The following is a 22,344-nucleotide window of genomic DNA, read 5'->3' on the forward strand; positions in this document are numbered from 1 at the left end:
TTTGAATTTAATATTTTGGTAGGGAGTTAAGATTCCAAAGATGGAAATTGTACTTTTGGACATTTCCTCTTTAAAGGTTCTGAGATCTGTCCAGTCCTGTTAGATAATCTTTTCATGCTTCTTACACTTCCATTCAGTTTGCACTTGTCACCCTAAATGTGTAGCTTAACACGTGCCTCAACAGCTTAAGCAAATTCAAAACAAACGAGGACTGAGAGAGTTGGAGACTATTGTCAATTCTTGATAAACTTTTTAGGGGTAGATTAAGAAAGCATGTCTAAATAATTTAGGTCATTTCTCGTTTTTCCATTTTTAGCTCCTTTTCTTTCTTATTGTCCAGATTTAAAGTTCTGAACCTCAAATAAAATCTTAGAAATGTCTTCTCTTCTCTCAGCCCGCTGTGCTCAGATCTTAAGAGAACCATTTCAATCACTGCTTAAGTTTTATTTCACTCATGGCATCATCTTGAATTTGCTCACTTTCCTTAAGATTTCATTTGATAGAGCATTTGTTTATAGTTAATGGGCATTTTAAAAAATATAATTACTCATTCAAAAATTAATGTGTAATATAAATATACAGCCTTTATTTAAATATAGCTCACTTTAACTAACATATTAGAGGCTAATTTTGGCCAGTGTTTTGATTCAGAATGATATCAAAAACTGACATTTTTCTAACAGTTGCCATGACTCTCCTGTTAAATTTACATAAGCCATTTTTTATTTCTATCTATAACTTTTGGATGTCATCTCCATTTTAGATTGTAAGATCTTAAAGAGCATCTGAAAACATCTCTTAAATGTTGATGAATTAGTGGTTTTCCCATTATCCTGAATAGTCATTTTTTCTTTTAGGAAAAATAAGATATCCTAGAAAAGAAGGTACAAAAGCACTTCTGCTTAATGGATGGTAGCACTAGATTTCTTTCAGCAGATTTTTATGAGGGAACTTATGGTTCTGTCATATTCCACATTTCAGGCAGCTTAAAGTCACTATCAGCCTAAGAATCGTCAATGTAGTCTTGTTTCTTTTATTGAAGAGTTTCTACTTTTATCCTGTAGTGTTTCTGTTGACTATTAGGAATGGAGACTGACTTGAGTAATATAAACTCTTAAGTTTTGGAGACATGAGTTCATAAAACTTTTGGAGAGATCATAGTTCAGCAGTGTTTAAGATTACTTTGAAGAAATTAAGCTGAATGGCAGTTTTGTTCTTCCTTGTGCTTTTAATGAGGACTCTTGTTTTTAAAAGCAGCTTATACTTTTTCTACAATCTAGTGTTAGAAGGGTTGGAGAAGAGGATAACTTTTTTTTTTCCTGCTTTATCTCCCCAAATCCCCTTGGTACATAGTTGTATATCTTAGTTGCAGGTCCTTCTAGTTGTGGCATGTGGGATGCTGCCTCAACGTGGCCTGACGAGTGGTGCCATGTCCACACCCAGAATCCGAACCAGCAAAACCCTGGGCCCTTGCAGCGGAGTGCGCAAACTTAACCACTTGGCCACAGGGCCAGCCCCCGAGGATAAATTTTTAAAAGTTAGCAAATGATAAAGAAAAAAGGAGTGAAATAGGACCTATATTACAGGCTGAGGCCTTGCAAACAACTTACAACAGAACCTCTTATTTAGATAGCTCAGGGTTCCAGTTACACATGCCACCAACCATCTCTGCCCCTGTTATCTGTCTGAATAGATTAAACTCCAGATGGGTACTGGACGTGTGTTCCCTTTGACTACTGTCAAAGAAAAGGAACTCTGTTAGTTTATGTCAGATCTGATGTGTTTGGTATAGGTTTTGGAACATTTGTTTTTTTCAGGTTGCATCTGGAGGTGGTGGGGTTGGAGATGGTGTTCAAGAACCAACAACAGGCAACTGGAGAGGAATGCTGAAAACTTCAAAAGCTGAAGAATTATTAGCTGAGGAAAAATCAAAACCAATTCCAATTATGCCAGCCAGTCCACAGAAAGGCCATGCTGTGAATCTGTTAGATGTGGTAAGCCATGAGAATTTGGGTGAGGACTAATATGACCAAATGACTAGGAAAACACTTCCAAAGACAAAAGGAACTAAAAGTCTCAGAAATTTCTATAACTTTTCAATGTTAAATGTTGCCATTTCAAAATGGCACAAAAGTTAATATTTTTTCCCCTTTATCCCATTCAGCCGGTTCCTGTAGCACGAAAACTGTCTGCCCGTGAACAGAGAGATTGTGAGGTTATTGAACGACTCATCAAATCATATTTTCTTATTGTCAGAAAGAATATTCAAGACAGGTTAGTATGACGTGATATAAACCAGCCTAGAATACTGCTACATGATTCCATAATCTGTTTTCAAAACATGTATTTTTAAAATTTTAGGCTTTTATTCTAAATCAGATAGATCATCTGATTGTTTCCTTTTGCAGTGTGCCAAAAGCAGTAATGCATTTTTTGGTTAATCATGTGAAAGATACTCTTCAGAGTGAGTTAGTAGGACAGCTGTATAAATCATCATTGTTGGATGATCTTCTGACTGAATCTGAGGACATGGCACAACGCAGGAAAGAAGCAGCTGATATGCTAAAGGTACAGTGAAGGTTTTTGAACTGGGTTGTAGATGTAAACATTCACAAACATTTACTGTCTAACATGCAGTCTGATTCTTGGAGAGATATATATGTTTATATATATATATATATATATATATATACTCTTCATATGATGGCTAATCTTTTTCTGTTGGTACCTGATTAGATTCAAATTCCAGAGAAGATACTGGTTAATATAAATCTACCACATATAAAGTGGAGGGATTATTCCACATAATTCAGATTCTTTGATATCTATCATAACTTAATAAGCATTTATAATTTTATCTTCTTTAATGCAGGCGTTACAAGGAGCCAGTCAAATTATTGCTGAAATCCGAGAGACTCATCTCTGGTGAAGAGAACTGTTTAACACTGAGACTGTTGACTCAAAACTTGCTAGTTACTGCCTACTTGAGTAGAATTTTATTTATGAACTCCTGTGTATTGCAGTGGTATGAATCTGCTCATGTGAAGACTGGCTATAAACTGAAAATTGTACTCTGTATTACAGAACAAATCACATATTTAATCCAAATAATAAATGGCTGTTTCTAAAGTTTTCCAGTATATATAAAATACATCAAGTCTGTCTTGTCACAGTTTCATTTGAACTTAAAAAGACCTGTTAATGTTCTAGTTGTAAAAGCAGTTTGCCTGTGGATAAGATGACCTGTGTAAGCTGTTAGTAGTCTTAAAGCCGCTGTCATAGTCCTTCAAGAAGAATGTACCAAGACATTTCATACAACTATAATGCATGCACTATATAAACTGATCTGGCTTTGAAAGATGTGGGTTGACAAGTTACTCACATAGTCACTGTATTCCACCTGTCCTTTGATTTACAGTTTTATTGAGCTTCTCTGCAACCTTTGATGTGTTAGTAAGAAAGCTGAATGCATATAACGTTGACAGTGATGCAGTGGGCATAATGTGTAGCTACGCAGCCCTTCTACTTCTGGGTCCACATTGCCCTAGTGCATTAAAAACTAAAGTATCCTTGATTCTTACTTAAATCTGGAAGCATGAATTACGTTTTCCTGCATTAAAAACAACCATCTAGGCTTGGATATCTAGGAAGACCAGTTCCCTTTTTTTAGCGTTCTAATAAATTCCCCTTCTAATAGTAGTAATTCAGATCTGTCTTTAAATTGGGACACTTAAACCATGCTCCAAGATTCTCTTGGAGGTGGTACTTAAAACCAAATACTGCGTTAATCATTGAAGTATATAAGTATTAGTTGGTAATAAATTACTGTTGAGTCATACCAACAAAATACATTAGAATCGAGGTATGAAAATACTGGTGGAGCCTTACTATTTAAATAAGAAAAACATCCAGACACAACACACTCTCCTAAAGGCTTACAGACTACTAAATTGCATTCAGGGAGTGGGGGTTAGGACATACATATATTTTATTAAAATTCCCCAGGTGATTCTTGAATATGAATTACAAGTTTTAAGATGGGTCGTAATCCTTAAGGCATCTAGCGCCATCTCTAACAGATAAAATGTTAATTATATATTGCAGACATTAAAATTTCTTTTTAGTTATGACATTTATGAAGGACTGTTGGCAGGGACAATATGACTACATCTGTTAATTTTAGCTTATGGTACCCATTACTAAGAAACAATAGGCCCAGCAACTGGTCTCCAACATAAAAAACCAGACTCAATATGCTATCATATGGTACTACTATGAATCTGTTAGTACTATCTTGATGATAGAATATATGCTACCAAAATGTTTGTTAGCACACTTTAAAATCACTCTGGCATCATTAAACACCAGTTTTGAAATTACAGCCATCCATATTTACTTTTTTCAGATAGATCAGATGACTAGCGTTCTGGCCTTCTGAATTTGTAAGGGGAAAAACAAAACCTTACAATGCACTTTTCTCCAGCATATCAAACAGATTTCAAATTGAAAATCTTAGCTTTAAAGTAATGCACTTGCTAGCACTACACACCTTGTACAGAGAAAAACAGGCAAGAAAGGTATGGAAAGAGAAAACCTTCCTTTGTTGGTCCTCACACTGAAGTTCTGAAATGTAGAGATTATCTATGACATATGTCTGTATGTTCCTGCTATGTAAATAAAATTGCTGGTATGAAATGACAGTAAAGTTTGTCAATAAGTGAATGCTTACCTTTACTCCCAGAGAAAGGCTTAGATAACTGTAGCTTTTTAACATAAATCTACTTTGGAATGTAACAGTACAGCTTATACTGTATGAAAGTTCTCATAATTCACTGAGGTAGTCTCACATCTCCATTTCTGCATATGAAGACAGTGACCTGCTCCAAGTAATTCAGGTAGTAAATGGCTAGAATGTGAACACTAATGCCACGCTTTGCTGCCTATAAAGTCGTCTAGAAATCTCATGGTGAAGTTTCTTCTGTGTTGGTGTGTTTCACTTGATCCTCAGGGAAATAGGGGTTCTGTTGATTACCTTGATTTTTCAGACATGGAAACAGTTCTGGAGAATTAACTTGCCTAAGGTATACAGAGCCTAACTAAGTCTTGCTTCCATATCCTTTAAACTTGACCTGAAAATGGCCCTTATCTGAGTATCTTTTGATATTCTCATATGATTGGATATTTAGTATAATATCTGCCTCTATTTTCTCTCTTTGGTTACTTTTCAGTTTCTCTCAAGTTGCAATCTGCTTGGGGACGCAAGTTGAAACTTAAAACTAAGTTAAAAGTGTCCAAATTTATAAAATATCTCTATCTTAGTAATCTACGGACAAAACAAGGCTGTGAGTAAATTCAGTTATACTGAAACACAGGCAAGGGACTGGGAAACTGAATTAGAAACTTTCTGAGAAATCAAGTGCTGATTTTTATTCTTTTCTTTGAAGAGAAACTATTTCTACTATCATTTCTCATGCCAAGTATGGGCTTCATCTAACTTTTCTCCTTTTTAAGAACTATATTTGCTTCATAACAAACAAATCAGAAATTTTAAGTAAGTTTCCAGTACTAGATTTCCCATTCCTAATGTGGACACTAGAGGTATTGCTGGTTTTAAAATGAGATTCACTACTACTAGTGAGATGTATACCTGAGAGAGAAGTACAGTAGTCCCCCTTATCTGCAAAGAATACGTTCCAGGACTCCCAGTGGATGCCTAAAACCGTGGACAGTACTGAACCTTATGTAGCCACAATTCCTTATACTACCTCTTTTTCACTGTTCCTCATCTCCAAAAAGGAAAGCAAGAAGAGTAGGATAGGAATGACGCATTTAGTTTTTTCATGAAGTAAAATTTTTAACAGTGATGATTAACCCAGGAAATCATGGTTTTCTGTTAGTCTTTAATGTTTGCGGATCAAAAAATATCCCATCACTACACAAACAACTTATTTATTATCCAACCTATATAAATAATGAAATTACTCACACTGTGAGGCCTAGAGTATACTCCATTCTCTGTTCTGATTGGCATTAGCGAAGGTATAAGTCCTGGAGCCAACCTTTCATGTCTTGAGAATGATGAGTAAGTTTGTCTGAACAACCAGAAGGATTTTTCATCATAGCTGAAGCCATTTTATGATGTAGAAATTCCTTTTTCCTATTTTAAGTAATGAAAGTCCATTCTTAAGAATGTGTTGTCCAACAACTAAAACACTCTCAGGGTTTGTTACTTGTCTGTGATTTATACTGACTCCGCCTTCTGTTATCATCCGATACCTAAAAATAGAAATGTTTTAGTAACTAGGTAAATCCAATCACTGCTGACCTCTCCCAATAATAAAGATACATCATTATTTTATTTAAATTTCAGAGACTCCAATTGAAACCGTTTAGCACTGAATTATCTTCATCTTCATTCTACTAGATTCCGCCTCCCTTTAATGCTCTTCTAACAGAGTAGATTTAAGGCATACATAGGTTTCTTGTTTAGTGGAGAAAAAGAGCTGGGATTTCTCAGCTGGTGATAGAACCATTCAGTTGTTAGTGATTGAAAAATGAAGTGAATGGGAATAATGGAGGATCACTTTCTGGAGAGCTCCCCCAACCTTAAAAAAAAAAATCACAGAAAGCAAACTTCCAAAAATAATAAAAGGGGAACAATGTTGCTTTTAATGAGCTACCCATGAGATATAAGTCACAACTATAGTGTTAGCTACAGAAATCTTTAGAAGACTTGCTTACGAAACTGGAAAATTCTTGCACGTTACATTCTGAGACTATGCAAATAACAGCTTTTTTAAAAATAGAAGCAAAATTTTCTTAAAAATGAAATTGGCTGATTTGAGAAATGGACAATCAGTAGCTGATCTAATAAATTCTAGATTACTAACAAAATTTTTTGATGGCCTCTGTGAAGAGGTTTTATTCAAGTTATTTGTCATCCAGTTCATTCAGTGAACATCTATAGAGCCCTTACTATGTGCTAAATGTAAATAGTATCACAAACTTGTGGAGAGATGCAGACATAAATGAACAGTCCACGCACTGTGATTAAATGCTATAAAGAGCTACAAGAGGTTGCTGTAGGAGTGTGGAGTGTATAGGGTGGCGAGTTGGAAATTTTCCTGAAAGAGACCCCTGAACTGGGAGATTGAGTAGCAGTGACTTTCACAAACAGGGCAAGGAAACATGGGAGTAGCTAGAAAGAGGTGAGAACTGAGAAGAAAAGGGGGCTAGAGCATGACAGGCCTTGAAAGTCCTCATGAAAGGCAAAGTTGGTTTCCCTTATCTGAATATGTTACCAAATGAAATTAAAAAAACAACTACTGTATATGGTTTTCTAAAACTCAACAGTAGAAGATTTCAATAGAAGGACAGATTTCTTTCTCTGAGGAAGTGTTATTTTACGCTGTTTGCTGTAATTTCCAGATCATGTTCTACACTTTGTTTAAATGCACAAACCGACCCTATTTAGCATACGCTGTACAATCTAAAAAATGTCAGTATTACTTAGAACTCTGGCTAAATCAGATATGGTGTCATCTTAAGTAGTGGTAAAACGTCCAGTATCAGTAAATAAACCATTAAAAAAGTTCAGAAGAAAATGAAAAATGCCACCATAGTGAGGAAAATTCTTAGAACCAGTGACTCACTGTGGGGAGGCAGATGACACCCTCAGTTCAGTGTCTATGAAATAAACTAGCATATATATTAGGGAATCAATAAGGTGGCGTGGCAGGTGATCCAAAGAGACATAATGGGTATTTTCTCTATATAGAGTAATCTCGGGCTCTTCAGGATAGAGGCAAATAAGCCAAAACAATGGAAAGAAAACAGCTGCTATACTATAACAAACGTCATTCATGGTCATGAGTGTGGACCAGTAACTTGACTGACTTATGCTTGAACTCTTGCAGATGAGGTGCCCAGGGTCTTCTGGCTAACTAATAACTTTTCCTTCTGCATCACGCCGTCTCATTTATAAATGGATAATTATCAAGTATACGCCAAATTACTTTTTTGTGGAACACCTTATTCCCTATTGATACCACATAACTGAGGAATTAAAATATTCCACCCACTTCCTGGATAAGAAAAAATGCAATTATAGAGAGGAATAATATGTAATTTGTAATAACAGTCTTATGAAGTTACATCATATGCTTATTTCATTTTCAGAAATTCAACTAATATTTTAAATAGGTTGGGCAACTCCTCCACTCCCCCAAATAAAGAAGATGTAGACTGAATATGACAGGGGTCATGTGAATCTGCTCACTTAGGGCCTCCATTCTTGTGACCTCAAATTATGGGCATCCCGGGGCTGACTGATCCCAGTGGATTTATTGAACATAGTCATCCCTTAAATGCAAGCCTTTTCCAGTGCTGGAGGAAACACTGACTGGGTTAGACTCAGTGAGAGACTGTACAGTAGTACTAGACTTTATAGAAAATTTAAGGTATTTTCAACAGTAAGTACTCTCAGTTTTCACTTGATACTCAGACTAACCTAACTTCTGTAAGGAATGAGATGCCATTAAAGAATTATCGGGGGGCCGGCTCTGTGGCCGAGTGGTTAAGTTTGCACGCTCTGCTGCGGCGGCCCAGGGTTCGGATCCTGGGCGCGGACATGGCACCGCTTGTCAGGCCACGTTGAGGCGGCGTCCCACATCCCACAACTAGAAGGACCTGCAACTAAAAATATACAACTATGTACGGGGGAGTATGGGAAGATAAAGCAGAAAAGGAAAAAAAAAAAAAAGATTGGCAACAGTTGTTAGCTCAGGTGCCAATCTTTTAAGAAGAATTATCAGGAAAACACCCTCTCTGGAAACACGTGCTGTGAAGTCTAACATTTAATGTTGAGTTGAGTGGGAACCTAAAAGTTAAATCATCTTACCCTCGAGGACCATCTGGAATGGCATTCGCTTTGCGGCACGTATCTAGGACGCTGGTTCCAGGGTCGAGAACTAATTCAGAAAATGAAGCTTCCTTAAACAACTCTTTTAACTCTTGATCAGACATGACCTCCAGGGCATCGATGCTGCTATGATAAAGGGCTTGTGTACACCTGAAAAACACATTTTGAGAGCCGCATCATTTGAGCGCGTATCCAGACACACGTTCTAATACCCGGTAACCAATTATGCAGTACCCTTTACGTTCCAGACTGAACGTTTCTGAAACAGCAACATTTATCTTGTATAATTTATAAACTTAATTCAGAATAATCTTTCTTTCCAATAAATAGAGGCTATTTAAAAGCAATTAAGTCAAACACTAACAATCCTCGTTAGTGGTAAAAGACAACTCAAAACAGCATGGCTCCAGATTTTCTTAAGTCTATTAACTAAATAATTTATCAAATGTTAATTATTCTAAAAGGCCACCTTTTAGCAGAATCCAGCCCTTCTTGTCCATGAACGAGCTTTGTGACTTCCGCAGCCAGTCGTTTCTGAGGGCCCCGTTTCTCGGGCTCTTTGACGTGCTGCTGCATTATGTGGTCAATCTCTGGAAGGGGCAGAAAAGTGAAGAGCTTCAGGTACCTTTGGGACAAAAAGTAAAGTGTTAGATTTATTTAACATTCCTAATTTTTATCTCCAGCTCCTGTACTCTTTAAAGAACATCCTGCTTACTTTATTTTTAATTATGAAACATAAAGAAATGTACTGAAAATAATATAAGACACCCATCCACATACCACCCAGATTGAATATGTTACTATTTTGCCATCTTTGTTTCAGATCTTTCCTTTTTTTTTTTTTTTTCCCTTTTTCTCCCCAAACCCCCCAGTACATAGTTGTATATTCTTTGTTGTGGGTCCTTCTAGTTGTGGCATGTGGGACGCTGCCTCAGCGTGGTTTGATGAGCAGTGCCATGTCCACGCCCAGGATTCGAACCAACGAAACACTGGGCCGCCTGCAGCAGATTGCACGAACTTAACCACTCGGCCACGGGGCCAGCCCCTCAGATCTTTCCTTTTTAAAAGCCATAAAATGTACAGACAGAGATCAAGGCCCCAGCCCCATCATATTCCCCTCCTTGCCCCCAGAGATAACCACTACTCTAAATTTGTGTGCATCCTTCCCAAGCATGTTTTTATACTCTTGTTTTCTGTGTAAATAAAAAAATCTGTAAATAAAAAATATTGTGTAATCTAAAAATCGACATAATATTTTATATGTATCCTTTTTTAAAAATCTTTTCTTTGGTGAAAAACACAGAAAAGTACACAAATCACAGACATAAAGCTTAATGAATCATAAAGCAAACATCTATGTGACCATCACCTGTCTAGAAATACAACACTGCACCTACCCAAGGAAGCCCAGACGCATCACATCCCCTCGCCTCCTCCAAATCCACCACTCTTCTGCCTTTCAAGGTAATCTCTTTCTGGTTTTTCCTTATACTTCTATCATATCAGTATTCCTCCCTAAACAGCATCACTTAGTTTTGCTGGCTTTTAGACATTTTATAAACAGAATCATACAGAATATTTTGTCTTTGGTATTTCGGCACATCATTCTGTTTAGAAGATTCATCCATGTTGCTGCGTGTACAGCTGTAGTCTACGGCATTCCATGCTATGAATATTCCATAATTTATTGTACTGTGGATATTTGTGTTGTTTCTACTCTTGGACAATAGCTAATAATGCTGCCCTGAATATTCCCATATTTCTCTTGGTGCACATGTGCACCCATTTCTGTTGGGGATGTACCCAGGAGAGAAACTGGTGGATCATAGGTTATGTGCAAATTCGGCTTTAGAAAGCAAAGCCAAAAACTTTGCAAAGTGGTTCTACGAGTGTAGTGCAAGTGCCTGACATTCAGCTCTTGATTGCCAAGGCATCCTTTCAGACATCCATCTTGATAAATACACTGCAGCTGTAGGACATAGCTACTAGCAAATCAAACAGATGAGGAACCAAGCTGCCGCTGCACGTCAAATTTCCCTTTTAGAACCTCCTGGGTAACTGGATAACTGACCGCTTGAGTGACCTGACTTCTCTTATCCCATCCCTAATTCCCGCTCCTATGGTTTGCATTTGCCAATAAAGAGTAAACCCACGAAACCGTAGGCACCTCACGCTTGGCCCCAATAAAAGCAGAGCCCCAGGTTCACGTTCACTCCCTCCCTCTTCCTCTATCTGTGACCTTGCTGTGTGGCCCTTGGAATGCCATGTACCTTCCAGAACATGTAATAAATCTTGCTTTTCAAAGTTCCCTGATGACTGTTGCTGAGGTGCGTGCTGCAGTCATAAGAACCACACAGGCCAGTCCAGCCACAACAGTGGCTATGGTGGAGGAAATGTCCATGGGGACGCACCACAAGGACCCAGGTGAGTGCCCCCAGGCGTTTCTAGCTGGTGGTATCATTATCAACAGGCTGAGACTGACGGAGCTGACACAATTGGCAGTTAAGCGAGAATGCCCTTCAGCTTGCACTACCTTATTAACCCTAACTGGCTAACCCAGGCGGGTAACACCATTTGGGAAGGCAGCACTGCTTGCCGGAGGTCCAGTGTGCTGTTCCATGCTTTTGCATACGGCCTCCACTGTGTGTTGCCTGTGGTTTCTATCCCAAAATGTCACTGTGCCATCATTCAGTGATCTCCCCCAGAGCAACGTGATCAAGGCCACGTGGTCTAAAGAGATGATTAGACCACAGTGACTATGAATACACATGAAGGTCCTCCACACCTCAGCCAAGGAGAGCCAAGCACGGTGGAGTGGACTGCAAGGCTATCATCACTTTCCAAGGTGAGGCTTCCAGCAAGGGCACAAGGAAAGGATATTCTGGTAAGGAGCAGAGAGCCCTCCCCCTGAGACCACTGAGAGGTGGGTCATAGTGGGACTAGTGTCCTAAGCCGGACAAGTGAAATAGCCTTGCAACAGGGGCTTGCTGCCCCTATGTGGCTGCTACACTTGCTGTTGTCTCTCTTTGTCCCCCAACTTGATGGGATGTCACGGGTCCAATCCATGGCATAATGTTGCTCAACAATTAATGGACAAATATAAACGTCCTGAACATCTTGTGCCATCGCCTCCTAAGACCCCCAAGGAGGCATATCAGCTCCCTGATAAGTGAGAAACCGCCAGGGAAGCTTCCTGGGTGCTGCTTCGTGCCACTGCATACTGACACGCCAAGGCTCCAGAGGCCTGGGGACTTTCCTAAAGACCCCGCGCATACCGCACTAGTGGAGGCAGACCCCAATCCTGGGGAAGTCAACTGGGACACCTGGAAAGGGAGGCGGGTGCCTACAAAGAGGGCTCACAGGGACGTCATCCACAAACCTTTTCTAGTAACGCAACGTTAAGGTCAAGGTAACGAAGAAAATCAGGAAGCAAAAATTGAGATCAGAAATTACACCTTAACTGAAATTCTAACCTTACAGATTTTGTGCAGGAGGAAGGAGAGAAGGGAGCTGATTGGCTATTGCAAGTTTTTGGACCATGCTCTAAATTGCTACTGATGGCCGCTGAAATGCACTAACTGGCTGGTATCTCTAAAGACCCTAAAATCTATAACCTTTCAGAGATCCATCCAGGCTATGTCTGTTTCCTCTGAGATACCACAGATCCCAAGTCCCCTTGGCCTTCCCTTGAATGGGGCAGAACAAAGCCCACGAGGTGCCCCTGCCACCAAGGGAAAAAGTGACAGGGTTAGTTTCTTCACAGCTGCCTCTGGTGAAGATGAAGAGGGAGAAAGGAAGGCAGAGGCCTCTAGAGCCACTGACAGCCATACCAGGCCCTCTCTCTCCTCCCTGGATAATCACTGCCTGGTGCTGTGCCCATGCTCCCATCACAGTGATCACTGCTAAGGCTCACAGAGAATGGAAAACGTCAGATGAGGCCCGTCTCCTGCTGTGCAAAGTTGGCACTGTCCATTGGGTTTGTCATTTCTATGACCATAGTGATCCAATGACTTCCTCAACTTCTAACCATGAAAAGGCCGCACTGATGCTGAGTCCAGAGAATCCTTTTCACAAGGCACTTTCTCTAATTATAAGGCAGAGCTATTACACTTTATTGGGACTGTGGAAACCATTCAAAAGGCACTGGGGGGCATTGACATGGTTGGTAGACACGGAGCACATTCCTACCCAGACACCCAGATACTTCAGACTTACGCCTTTCCACCCCTGCTGCCCCAAGGGGCCTCCCTTGAGCAAATTTCCCTCAATGAAAATGGCTCCCGAACCCCTCCCCAATAAATCCCCAACCTAATTTTGCCCCTTATGGGAATACACAGGTTAACCTCTACTGGGAGTTACGTCATCTCAGTGTTCCTGACCACTTCATCTCTGCACAGCCAGTCTCTAAACTCCAGGCCCTAAAACTAGCATTCTCCCAGCTATAGCCCCGTTTTTCTGTCCATTCTCTTGCCACACAGCTGCCCTTTACTCACTCTGGTCCCAACCCAGTCTCCACTACTCCCTCTGCCCCTTCCCTAACCCCCAGGACTCTCAGCCACCTAAGCCTCTACCCTAGGAAATCGATGGCTCCCCGGGACTTGTTCCACCTCCCAGGGACAAAAGCCCCTATATCACTCTGGTAGTCCACCGGGACAATAAAAATGCAGGGTCTTTTTTGGCCCTATTAGACACCAGGGCCCAAGTCACTGTTATTCCAGGAAATCCCTCTAAATTCTTGAAAGGGGAGTCCTTCTACCTACAGGGCATTGCTAGTAAAACAGTCAGAGGTGTACAAATCCATTCGGATCTAACTATGGGGACCATTTACCTCAAACGGCTTCCTCTGCTGGTGGCCCCCTTGGCTCTTTCTTTCCCTATTAGAGGTACGGATGCACTGTCCCAACGCCATGCCATGTGGAGAGGATATGCCTCAGATGACGTCAGCCCAGCCCAAGAGTTCCCCAGTTGGAGATGACTACACTCCCTACACCAGAGATGACAGCCCAGAGACATAACACCATGTCAGAGACCTCACAGCTTGCCAAGATGGCCCCACTCTCTAGCTCACCTCCAACTCAGCAAAATGCTGCAGTGGGGACTAGGACTTTCCAGGAACAATGGATTAAATATACTGCCCTGATGGAATCAGGGGATTCAGTGGAATATTATTTTCCTGAATTTGCCTGGTGTTTGCCGGCTGACCCTACCCTATACCAAGATGTCTGTCCAACTGTAAGTACGTCCTCTGCCAACTGCAGGGCAGCCCTGTGGCATATTCCTCCACTGTGGCAGGCAGAAAGGGCATTCGGAACTAGACAGCTCTCCTACCTAGAAATACCACCCATTTAGACTGCTTGCCCTTACCCGTTCCCCCTGATCTTCCATTTTTGTGTGCTTTCACGGAGGATTCCCAACCATGACTTCTGCTGGCCACTGCTAGCCCCCACCACAGCCACTCCCGTCACTAGCATGACCTGTTCCACCACACTTCCCCCATTCTTTCCACAACACTGGCAAGGCGTTTCAAAACACTACCAACATTTATATCCAACGGGCTGAGAGGGCTACCCACACACTGGGAATCAGAAATTGCTGGGTCTGTCATTTGGCTCAAATTGCTTGTACGCCATCTTAAATGCTTACCCTGCGAATATACTCAATTTCAGCCAACTCCATTTAACAATGATGTCTTTGCTCTGGGTATCCCTTCAATCAGATGCCCCACCAATTTTCTGTCCCAATTGCTCCACAGGGGTTATTTGGGCCCTCCCTGGGACCACCTGCTGCATGTACATCAAAACTCAGACAAGTTCAAACCTACTTACATCAGATGGCCCAAGATGTTAAAATATTCCATAATATTACCCACATGTTGGAACAGATTCCCAAGGCCCCTGAGATCAATGACCTATTTTCATGGCTAGACCCTTCAAGTTGGACTACAGACCAGATTGCAGACTGTTGCTTGTATAATTACAATAGGATTTGTTACCATGACCCTAATCAGATGTTTACTCTCTTTGTTAGACACGCCCTACCCCTGGCTTTTAAAATACTGGCTACCGAGATTGTTAATGTCCTCACCACTAAATCTGAGGATTTACTGGCCTCGATATCACAGGTTGGACTGCAGTTTAAGTGCCTGACATTAAGCTTTTGATTGCCAAGGCAATCAGAGACATCCATCTTAAATAAACACACTGCCAGCTGTATGACACAGCTACTAGCAAACCAACTAGACAAGGAACCAGGCTGCCCCACTCACGAAGTTCCCCTTTCAGAAGTCCTGGGTAACCTAAATAACGGACACCTTGAGTGACCCCACTTCTGCCTTCTCATCCCTTCCACTTTTATGCTTTAAATTTGCCAATAAATGGTGAACTCACAAACCGTAGGCATCCTACCCTTAACCCTAATAAAGGCAGAGCCCCAGGTCCATGTTCCCTCTCTAACTGTGACCTCGCTGTGTGCCTCTCCAGGACCCGAGTAATAAATCTTGTTTTTCAAAGTTCCCTGATGGTTGTTGCTGAGGCGCGTGCTACAATCATAGTAAGAGTCACAAAGGCTGGTCCAGCCACACCATGGGCTGTGGTTTGGAGAAATGTCTGTGGGGGGTCGCCACAAGTAGTATGGGCCCAAGCAAATGCCTCAGACATTTTTAGCTAATAGCTAGAAATAGCTAATAGCACCACCACAATAAGTTTACTCCCCCACCACCTTGGAACATTCTCACCAACACCTGGTATTGCCAATTGGCTAACACTATGTTTAGCCATAATGGCATTTTACTGCACCCTTATCTTGCATTTTTCTCATTATTAAGCCCGACTAACCTTTTCGGATATTTTTGGCCTTTCAGAAAGAATCTTTGTGAAGCGCCTGTTCAAGTCTCTTATTTTTCTACTAGGTTGTCTTTTTCTCACTGGCTTATAGAAATTCTTTATATTAATTTGAATACGAGCTCTTTATCAATTACTTACTGTACTGAAAATGTATTCTCCTACTCTTAATAGTGACTTTTGATGAACAGTTGATTTTAATTTTAATTTAGTCGAATTTATCAATCTTTTCTTTGCGTTTAAGAATCTTTCCCTATCCTAGTCATGAAGATATTTTCCTATTTATCTTCTAAAAGCTATATTGTTTGGTCTTTTGTTATAGATTTAAGTCAATAATCTACCTGGAATTGATTTTTGTGTTCAGTGTGAGGTTAAGTTTCATTATTTTCCCAATGATAAGACTAACATCCAGCTGATATTTATTGACAAGACTGTCTGACCCCACTGCTCTGCAGTGCCACAGAGATTAGGTGGCTACATACACTGCAGTCTGTCTAGATTCTCTATTCTGTTCCATTGGTCTCTCTTTACTTAACCTTACATTTAAGCTTGTACTTTAAAATCTAAAGGTTACTATTAGAATTAATAAGAGAGTTTAGCAGAGTTGCTGGATACATGGTTAATATATAGAAATTAATCGTATTACCATATACCAGAGCCAAACAGAAAATGAAATTTTCAGTAAGATACCAGTTCTTGATCCATCAGAACCTAGGCCCGCATCATCAAATACGCCAGGAGTGCATCTAAAGGAACAAAATTACTTTAGTTCTGCAATAAGGCATAGCTTCCACGCTGTACTTACAAAATGTCTTGGCCAATTTCAACCTTTTCCATTTACGTGTAAATCTTAGAATGAGCTTGTCAGGTTCCACAAAAAAGCCTGTTTAGATATGGTTGGAATTGTACTGAATACATGGATCAAATCTAGTAGAATTGATACCTATCAGTTCTATCAAACTATGACATAACTCTCCATTTATGTAGGTCTTTATTTTTGCTCCATCGTGTTTCATTTTGTTTCTTTGAAGAAGATTAGCCCTGAGCTAACATCTGCTGCCAAGCCTCTTTTTGCTGAGGAAGACTGGCCCTGAGCTAACATCCGTGCCCATCTTCCTCTACTTTATATGTGGGACACCTGCCACAGGATGACTTGACAAGCAGTGTGTAGGGTGCACCCAGGATCTGAACCGGCGAACCCTGGGCCGCCAAAGCGGAATGTGAACTTAACAGGCTGCTCCCTGCATAGTGTTTTTTAATGTTCTGCAAGAAAGTCTTAAACATTAAAAAATTATAAAGAACTATTTCTAGATTATTTTAATGATATGGTCATATCCAAAATGATATTTTTTGGAAAAATTCTTTTTCTTTGTTGGTGTATTTGGTTTCTCATTTCTTTGCTTCCAAGAGTTTTAGACAATGAGAAAAAATGAGAAAAATCGTTTCTTTTTTTTTAAAGATTGGCATCTGAGCTAACACCTGTTGCCAACCTTTTTTTCCCCCGCTTTTTCTCCACAAATCCCCCCAGGACCTAGTTGTATATTTTTAGTTGTGCATCCTTCTACTTGTGGCATGTGGGATGCCGCCTCAGCGTGGCCTAATGAGTGGTGCCATGATGTCCGCACCCAGTATCCGAATCAGGGAAACCCTGGGCCACCGAAGCAGTGTGTGCGAACTTTACCACTCGGCCACGGGGCTGGCCCTGAGAAAACCATTTTTAAAAAGGATCTTCAAAAAGTGTTGTAAGTTACATTAAAGAAAAAGAACTTTAGTGACAAAGATAAAATAAGGGCTAGTCAAGTTTAAGATGAAAGGAGTGAAAAAACTAGAATATACAAGAACTGATGATGTCCTAAGTACTTGCCAGGTGTGGGTCACAAACTTGGCTCTAAATTTTCTAGCAACCACAGTGGGTTTCTGCTTTAACCAACAGAAAGTATTTAATTTTAGAACAGTTAAAATTACCATGTTCTGTAATGTAATGGTTTATGCCTTAAACAGAACCTAAGAAAAAAATCCACACAAATCTATAAAGGTTACATAGAAATTCAATGGCTACAATTATATCACGAGCTTACGAATTTAATTTTTCTCAGCATGCTATTAAGAACTCACCTTTCTACCGAATCATCTTGCTGCCTGACAAAGAACTGATATAATTCAAACGGAGATGTCTTATCTCTGTTTAGCCAAACAGCATTGCCAGCAGACTTTCCCAGTTTTGCTCCAGTTGTACTTGTAATGAGAGGGACAGTGATTCCAAATACATCTTCTCCAGTCAACCTACGCATAAAGAAGAACTTCATTATGTGCTTCAGGCACAAGTGGTGGTAGCTTCTGCTCACTTTTCAGACTTCAGTCTGGTCTCTTGCTCTAATAAAACTTGCTTGACCTCCTAAATCCAGATTCTTCTCCCTCGTACTGCTTTCACACCACTCACTCTATTTTGGCATCTGTCATTCTGAACTGCAATTGAACCAGTGACTCCGGGCAAGCCAAGGGGAGGTGCTGCATAACTCGGGCCTAGACATTTTTAAAGGCTGGGTGGGAAGAGGAGAAAAAAGTGAATACAGGGGGAGTCAGGCAGAGCACTAAAGGACATGTTTTTTAAAAGGATTTTTAAAATGAGGAGCACATGGGCTAGCCCCGTAGTTCATCCCCCTCAGGAAAATCTCATTAAAACCTACATTATTTGCCAAATAGTCGGAGTTAAAAAAAAATTCTTTTTGAAATGCCAACCAAGGACTAACACTAGCTTCAAGGAAGGTGCAGGGCTAAAGCAGAGGTACCCAAAGAGGCTCAGTGCGTTCAGGTATAAACAAAGAAAAGCAATTTCTGAAAAACACAGAAAGAGCTACTTAGGGGAAGCAAAACAGATAGAGTCCGAATCCTGACTAGTGGTCTATCTCCTGCAGGGCTCCAGAATACGTCCCATACAAAATACCATTAATTCAGCCCTTTAGTTCTCATTAGCCAGGGATGTTAACACTATTATAGACCCTTAACGGGGACGAAACAAACGCGGGGTTGAACGCAAGGCGTCATTCCACAATCCTAGCAGTGCATCACAGGCTATTCGCGAGTAAATGGTTTGGTCCCAGGATTTCTCCTGGGTCTAAAGGCGCTTACTTGTGGATGAACTCGTATCCGGACATGATATTGCCCAGCTGATCAGATCCCCCCAGCTGGACCCGGCATCCATACCGCTGGAACAGGTAGTAGAAATCATAGGCCTGGAGCACCTGGTATAAAAACTCGGCCAAACTCATGCCTTCGGGGCTCTTGAGCCGAGTCTGGACGCTCTGCCGGCTCAGCAGCGTGCCCATGCGGAAGTGACCGCCCACTGCCGCTAGGAAGTCCACCAGGTGCTGCTGCTGGTACCAGCTCGAGTTGTCCAGCACCGTGAAGCTGCCCCAGGTCCGCCCATTCGTGAAGAGTTGCTGGTGATGTGTGGCCAGGGTCTCGAGCTCTCGGCGCAGGGCGCGCGCGTTGCTTTGCACGCGCTCTGCGTCCAGCGCCTCGCGCTCCTTAGTGCGGCCGCTGGGGTCGCCCAGGCGCGCCGTGGCGCCTCCCACCAGCGCGATCACGTTGTGGCCGGCTCGCTGGAAGTGAAACAGGCCCAGGAGTGTCAGCAGGTGCCCCACGTGAAGCGAGTCGGCCGTGGGGTCGAAGCCGCAGTAGATGGTCTGGGGAAGGTGGCCCGCCGTACGACGGTCGAAGAGCTCTGGGAGCTCTATCTTCGTACCCCTGTCGGGGAAAAACTCCTTGAACAGCCCCCGAGCCTTCTGCGCCGCCAGCAACCCCTGTGCGCCCGAGTGGGCCGCACGCAGCCCCAGGAGTAAGACTCCTGACAGGCCTGGGGTGCCACACCACCTGACCCAGGAGGTGCACCGCAACATGGGCGCCGCCATCTTGGCGGCGGCACGAAGGGACTGCTGGGATCTTAGAGGCCCCGCCACGCCCCTCAGCGCCCGCCTCCTACAATTCCCACAGTATTTGCTTCCGTGTTTTTCTGCGCATGCCCGGGTGCTAGGCTAAGTCGAGCCGGTTGCTTGGTTACGGCGCTTGCGCTCCCGCAGTCTTTGGATTCTAAAGTGCGGATTCCGCTTATTGTGCAGTCACCTTAAGTTAATATTTAATTTCCCCATCTGTAGCGTGGATGTGTTTATAATAATAATTCCTACCTCATAGGGCTATTGAGAGGATTAAGAATTAAAGCACTTGGCACACAATGAGCGCTCTACAGATGTTGGCTTTTGTTTAAATTTCTACGTGAAAAGATTGTGATGCGCAAGTTCTTTGAAGTCTTGGTTCTGTGCAAAAACTTGTTCACAGAGGGTGCGAGGGGCTAGGAATTGGTGCTGAGACGCAATTTCTTAATATTGACTCCCCAAGCAGATGAGAGCACCTCAGTCCCCAGTATTCATCAGCTTCTCCAGGAGGTGGCAGTCTTGTCCAAGCTATATCGACAGAAAATTCCATGCAATAAATGCAAAAAGCGCCATGTTTTATTTACTTTAAATTACAGGTAAGCAGGTGGGACACAGCTTTATCATAGGTGGATTCAGATTCGTAATCACACTGCCGCAGTATGCTAGGTGTTGTCAGTACTCCACTCCCCAGTGGTAAGGGTTCTCACTGGCAGCTGGCTGGCAGGGAATTCAGCGCCAAAACCTCATTTTAGAGTCTCATTTCTAGGACCACTTTCAGTACCAACTGTGTTAAGTCGAGTTCCCTGGGAAGAAGACTCGAGTTGGAGATCTGTGTGCAGGAGGATTATTGGAGTGCTCTTGGGAACATCCGTAATGCAGTGATGGAAACAGGGTTGGACAGAGGGAGAAGTTGAACTGTGAACAATTTGCAATAGAGGCCTCAGAAAATCCTGTTGGGAGCCCTGGAGCTCGAGTTTCCTTTCAGAGTCACCCTGAACTGAGGCAAGGGGGCAGGCCTTTGTACCCTGTTATTGACCAGTCAGTAAATGTGGGATACCCCTGAGGAGGAGGAAAACCTTGGGCAAGGCTTTGGCAGAGGGGGAGAGGCAGAAGGGGACTCAGCTGTGAGCCATCAGCAAACCAGTACTCTCAGCAGCTGGGGTCTGAGTGCCTTGGTCCTGAAGCAGGCATCGGGGCCATGCTCCAAACCATTCCCTACAGGACCTTTCCATTTCTTTTTTTTTTAAAGATTTTACTTTTTTCCTTTTTCTCCCCAAAGCCCCCCAGTACATAGTGTATATTCTTAGTTGTGGGTCCTTCTAGCTGTGGCATGTGGGGCACTGCCTCAGCGTGGCTTGATGAGTGGTACCATGTCTGCACCCAGGATTCAAACTGACGAAACACTGGGCCGCCTGCAGCAGAGCGCGTGAACTTAACCACTCGCCACCGGGGTGGCCCCACCATTTCTTAACATTATTAAGTCATTTAACAAAATGAAATATTGCTGTTATTTTTTAGGGGGTGAGGAAGGTTGGCCCTAAGCTACCATCCATTGCCAATCCTCCCCTTTTAGCTTGAGGAAGATTGTTGCTGAGCTAAAATTTGTGCCAGTCTTCCTTTATTTTGTGTGTGGGATGCTGCCACAACATGGCCTGATGAGCGGTGTGTAGGTCTGTGCCTGGGATCCTAACCTGTGAACCCCAGGCTGCTGAAGCAGAGCATGCAAACTTGACTACTACAACACTGGGCCAGCCCCTGAAATATTATTTTAAAAATTAGTTTCTTTGCATGTGTAATTATTGGTGAAGTGACTCTGTCATTGCCAAAGAGTAACTTCAATAGAATTTTTAGATCCTCATTCACTAGTCTATGTAACGTAATCCCAAATGCTGAAGAAAATAAGCAGGGCGTGTTTTAACTTTCATGTTGCTATTCAAAACATCTTAAAATTTGCAATCATAATCTGTTTATCTGCAGTCTGATTTCACACCACTTTGATCGGGGACATATTTCAGTATGTGTAGCAGGAAATTCTCCTGAACTCAGAGCAAATGGTACTTTCTATTTAATGTCTAACACACAGGAAGATTTGGACATTTTTAAAGAGATATTTTCATTCTTGAGGTTGCTGGTTAATATGACAGGTGACTGCCTGTGGCTTTTACAGGTATGTTAGTAATTTTATACCAGAAAGTATGACTTCACATTGTGGTTTAATTTCTTAGTCACTTTGGGAAATCATATTTCTCCTTACAAAAATATGTACTTGTTTCAGCATTACTTGATGGCCTGTGTTAAATGGAGAAGAACTTTTGTGGATAATGAAAAAGCAGAAAATTTCTATCTGAGATTAGAATTTATTATAAGGTCTTTAAACATAGATTTGAGTTCTGCTTGGTCTCTTCCTAAGCTGAGTTGTATTTCATGAGCAGGTAGTGAAGTCTGGTACAGAAGGTAGTATGGGAGCAGATGCTGCCTGAGATGTGACGGTGGCTCAAGGACAGCAACAATTATTTTCCTTTTATAATTTGTCTTGGTATAATAGGAGAAATGAGGCTTTGTTCAAAAGACAGGAGCAAAAGAAGAAGGTAGGACTTTTTTTTTTTTTGAGGAAGAATAGCCTTGAGCTAACATCTGCTGCCAATCCTCCTCT

The 22,344-nt window shown here is 41.7% G+C and overlaps 2 protein-coding genes across 13 annotated transcripts in view; one reads left to right on the forward strand and one right to left on the reverse strand.

Moving 5' to 3' along the window:
• The window catches only part of DNM1L (dynamin 1 like), a 46,372-nt gene extending 41,672 nt beyond the window's left edge, over nt 1-4,700 (forward strand). For all 12 annotated transcript variants that reach the window (XM_023643347.2, XM_023643342.2, XM_023643345.2 and 9 more), the window contains 4 exons: nt 1,818-1,994; nt 2,165-2,274; nt 2,409-2,568; nt 2,873-4,700. In XM_023643347.2, the coding sequence (XP_023499115.1) occupies nt 1,818-1,994; nt 2,165-2,274; nt 2,409-2,568; nt 2,873-2,929 (504 nt within the window). In that variant the 3' untranslated portion in view covers nt 2,930-4,700. The remainder of the gene's footprint in view (nt 1-1,817; nt 1,995-2,164; nt 2,275-2,408; nt 2,569-2,872) is intronic.
• Nucleotides 4,701-5,880: 1,180 nt separating this feature from the next.
• YARS2 (tyrosyl-tRNA synthetase 2) lies at nt 5,881-19,757 on the reverse strand. Its single transcript, XM_001503208.5, has 5 exons — nt 18,889-19,757; nt 17,875-18,042; nt 9,390-9,545; nt 8,900-9,070; nt 5,881-6,276 (listed from the first exon to the last, which is right to left on the reverse strand). Exons 1-5 carry the CDS (start codon nt 19,668-19,670, stop codon nt 6,117-6,119), a joined length of 1,437 nt encoding a protein of 478 aa, XP_001503258.2. The 5' UTR covers nt 19,671-19,757; the 3' UTR covers nt 5,881-6,116.
• Between the last annotated feature and the right edge of the window lie 2,587 nt (nt 19,758-22,344).

This window comes from Equus caballus, chromosome 6, assembly GCF_041296265.1.
Source record: "Equus caballus isolate H_3958 breed thoroughbred chromosome 6, TB-T2T, whole genome shotgun sequence".
Taxonomy (NCBI): domain Eukaryota; kingdom Metazoa; phylum Chordata; class Mammalia; order Perissodactyla; family Equidae; genus Equus; species Equus caballus.

Bases quoted from the DNA above. Each gene is read 5' to 3' on its own strand.
- YARS2 (XM_001503208.5), bottom strand. From the start codon at position 19,670: ATGGCGGCGCCCATGTTGCGGTGCACCTCCTGGGTCAGGTGGTGTGGC. The intron at 9,071-9,389 runs GTGGCCTTTTAG...TGTGTTTTTCAG, and splicing joins GGGCTGGATTCTGCTAAAAG to GTGTACACAAGCCCTTTATC. The intron at 6,277-8,899 runs GTAAGATGATTT...TTCTATTTTTAG, and splicing joins ATTCCAGATGGTCCTCGAGG to GTATCGGATGATAACAGAAG.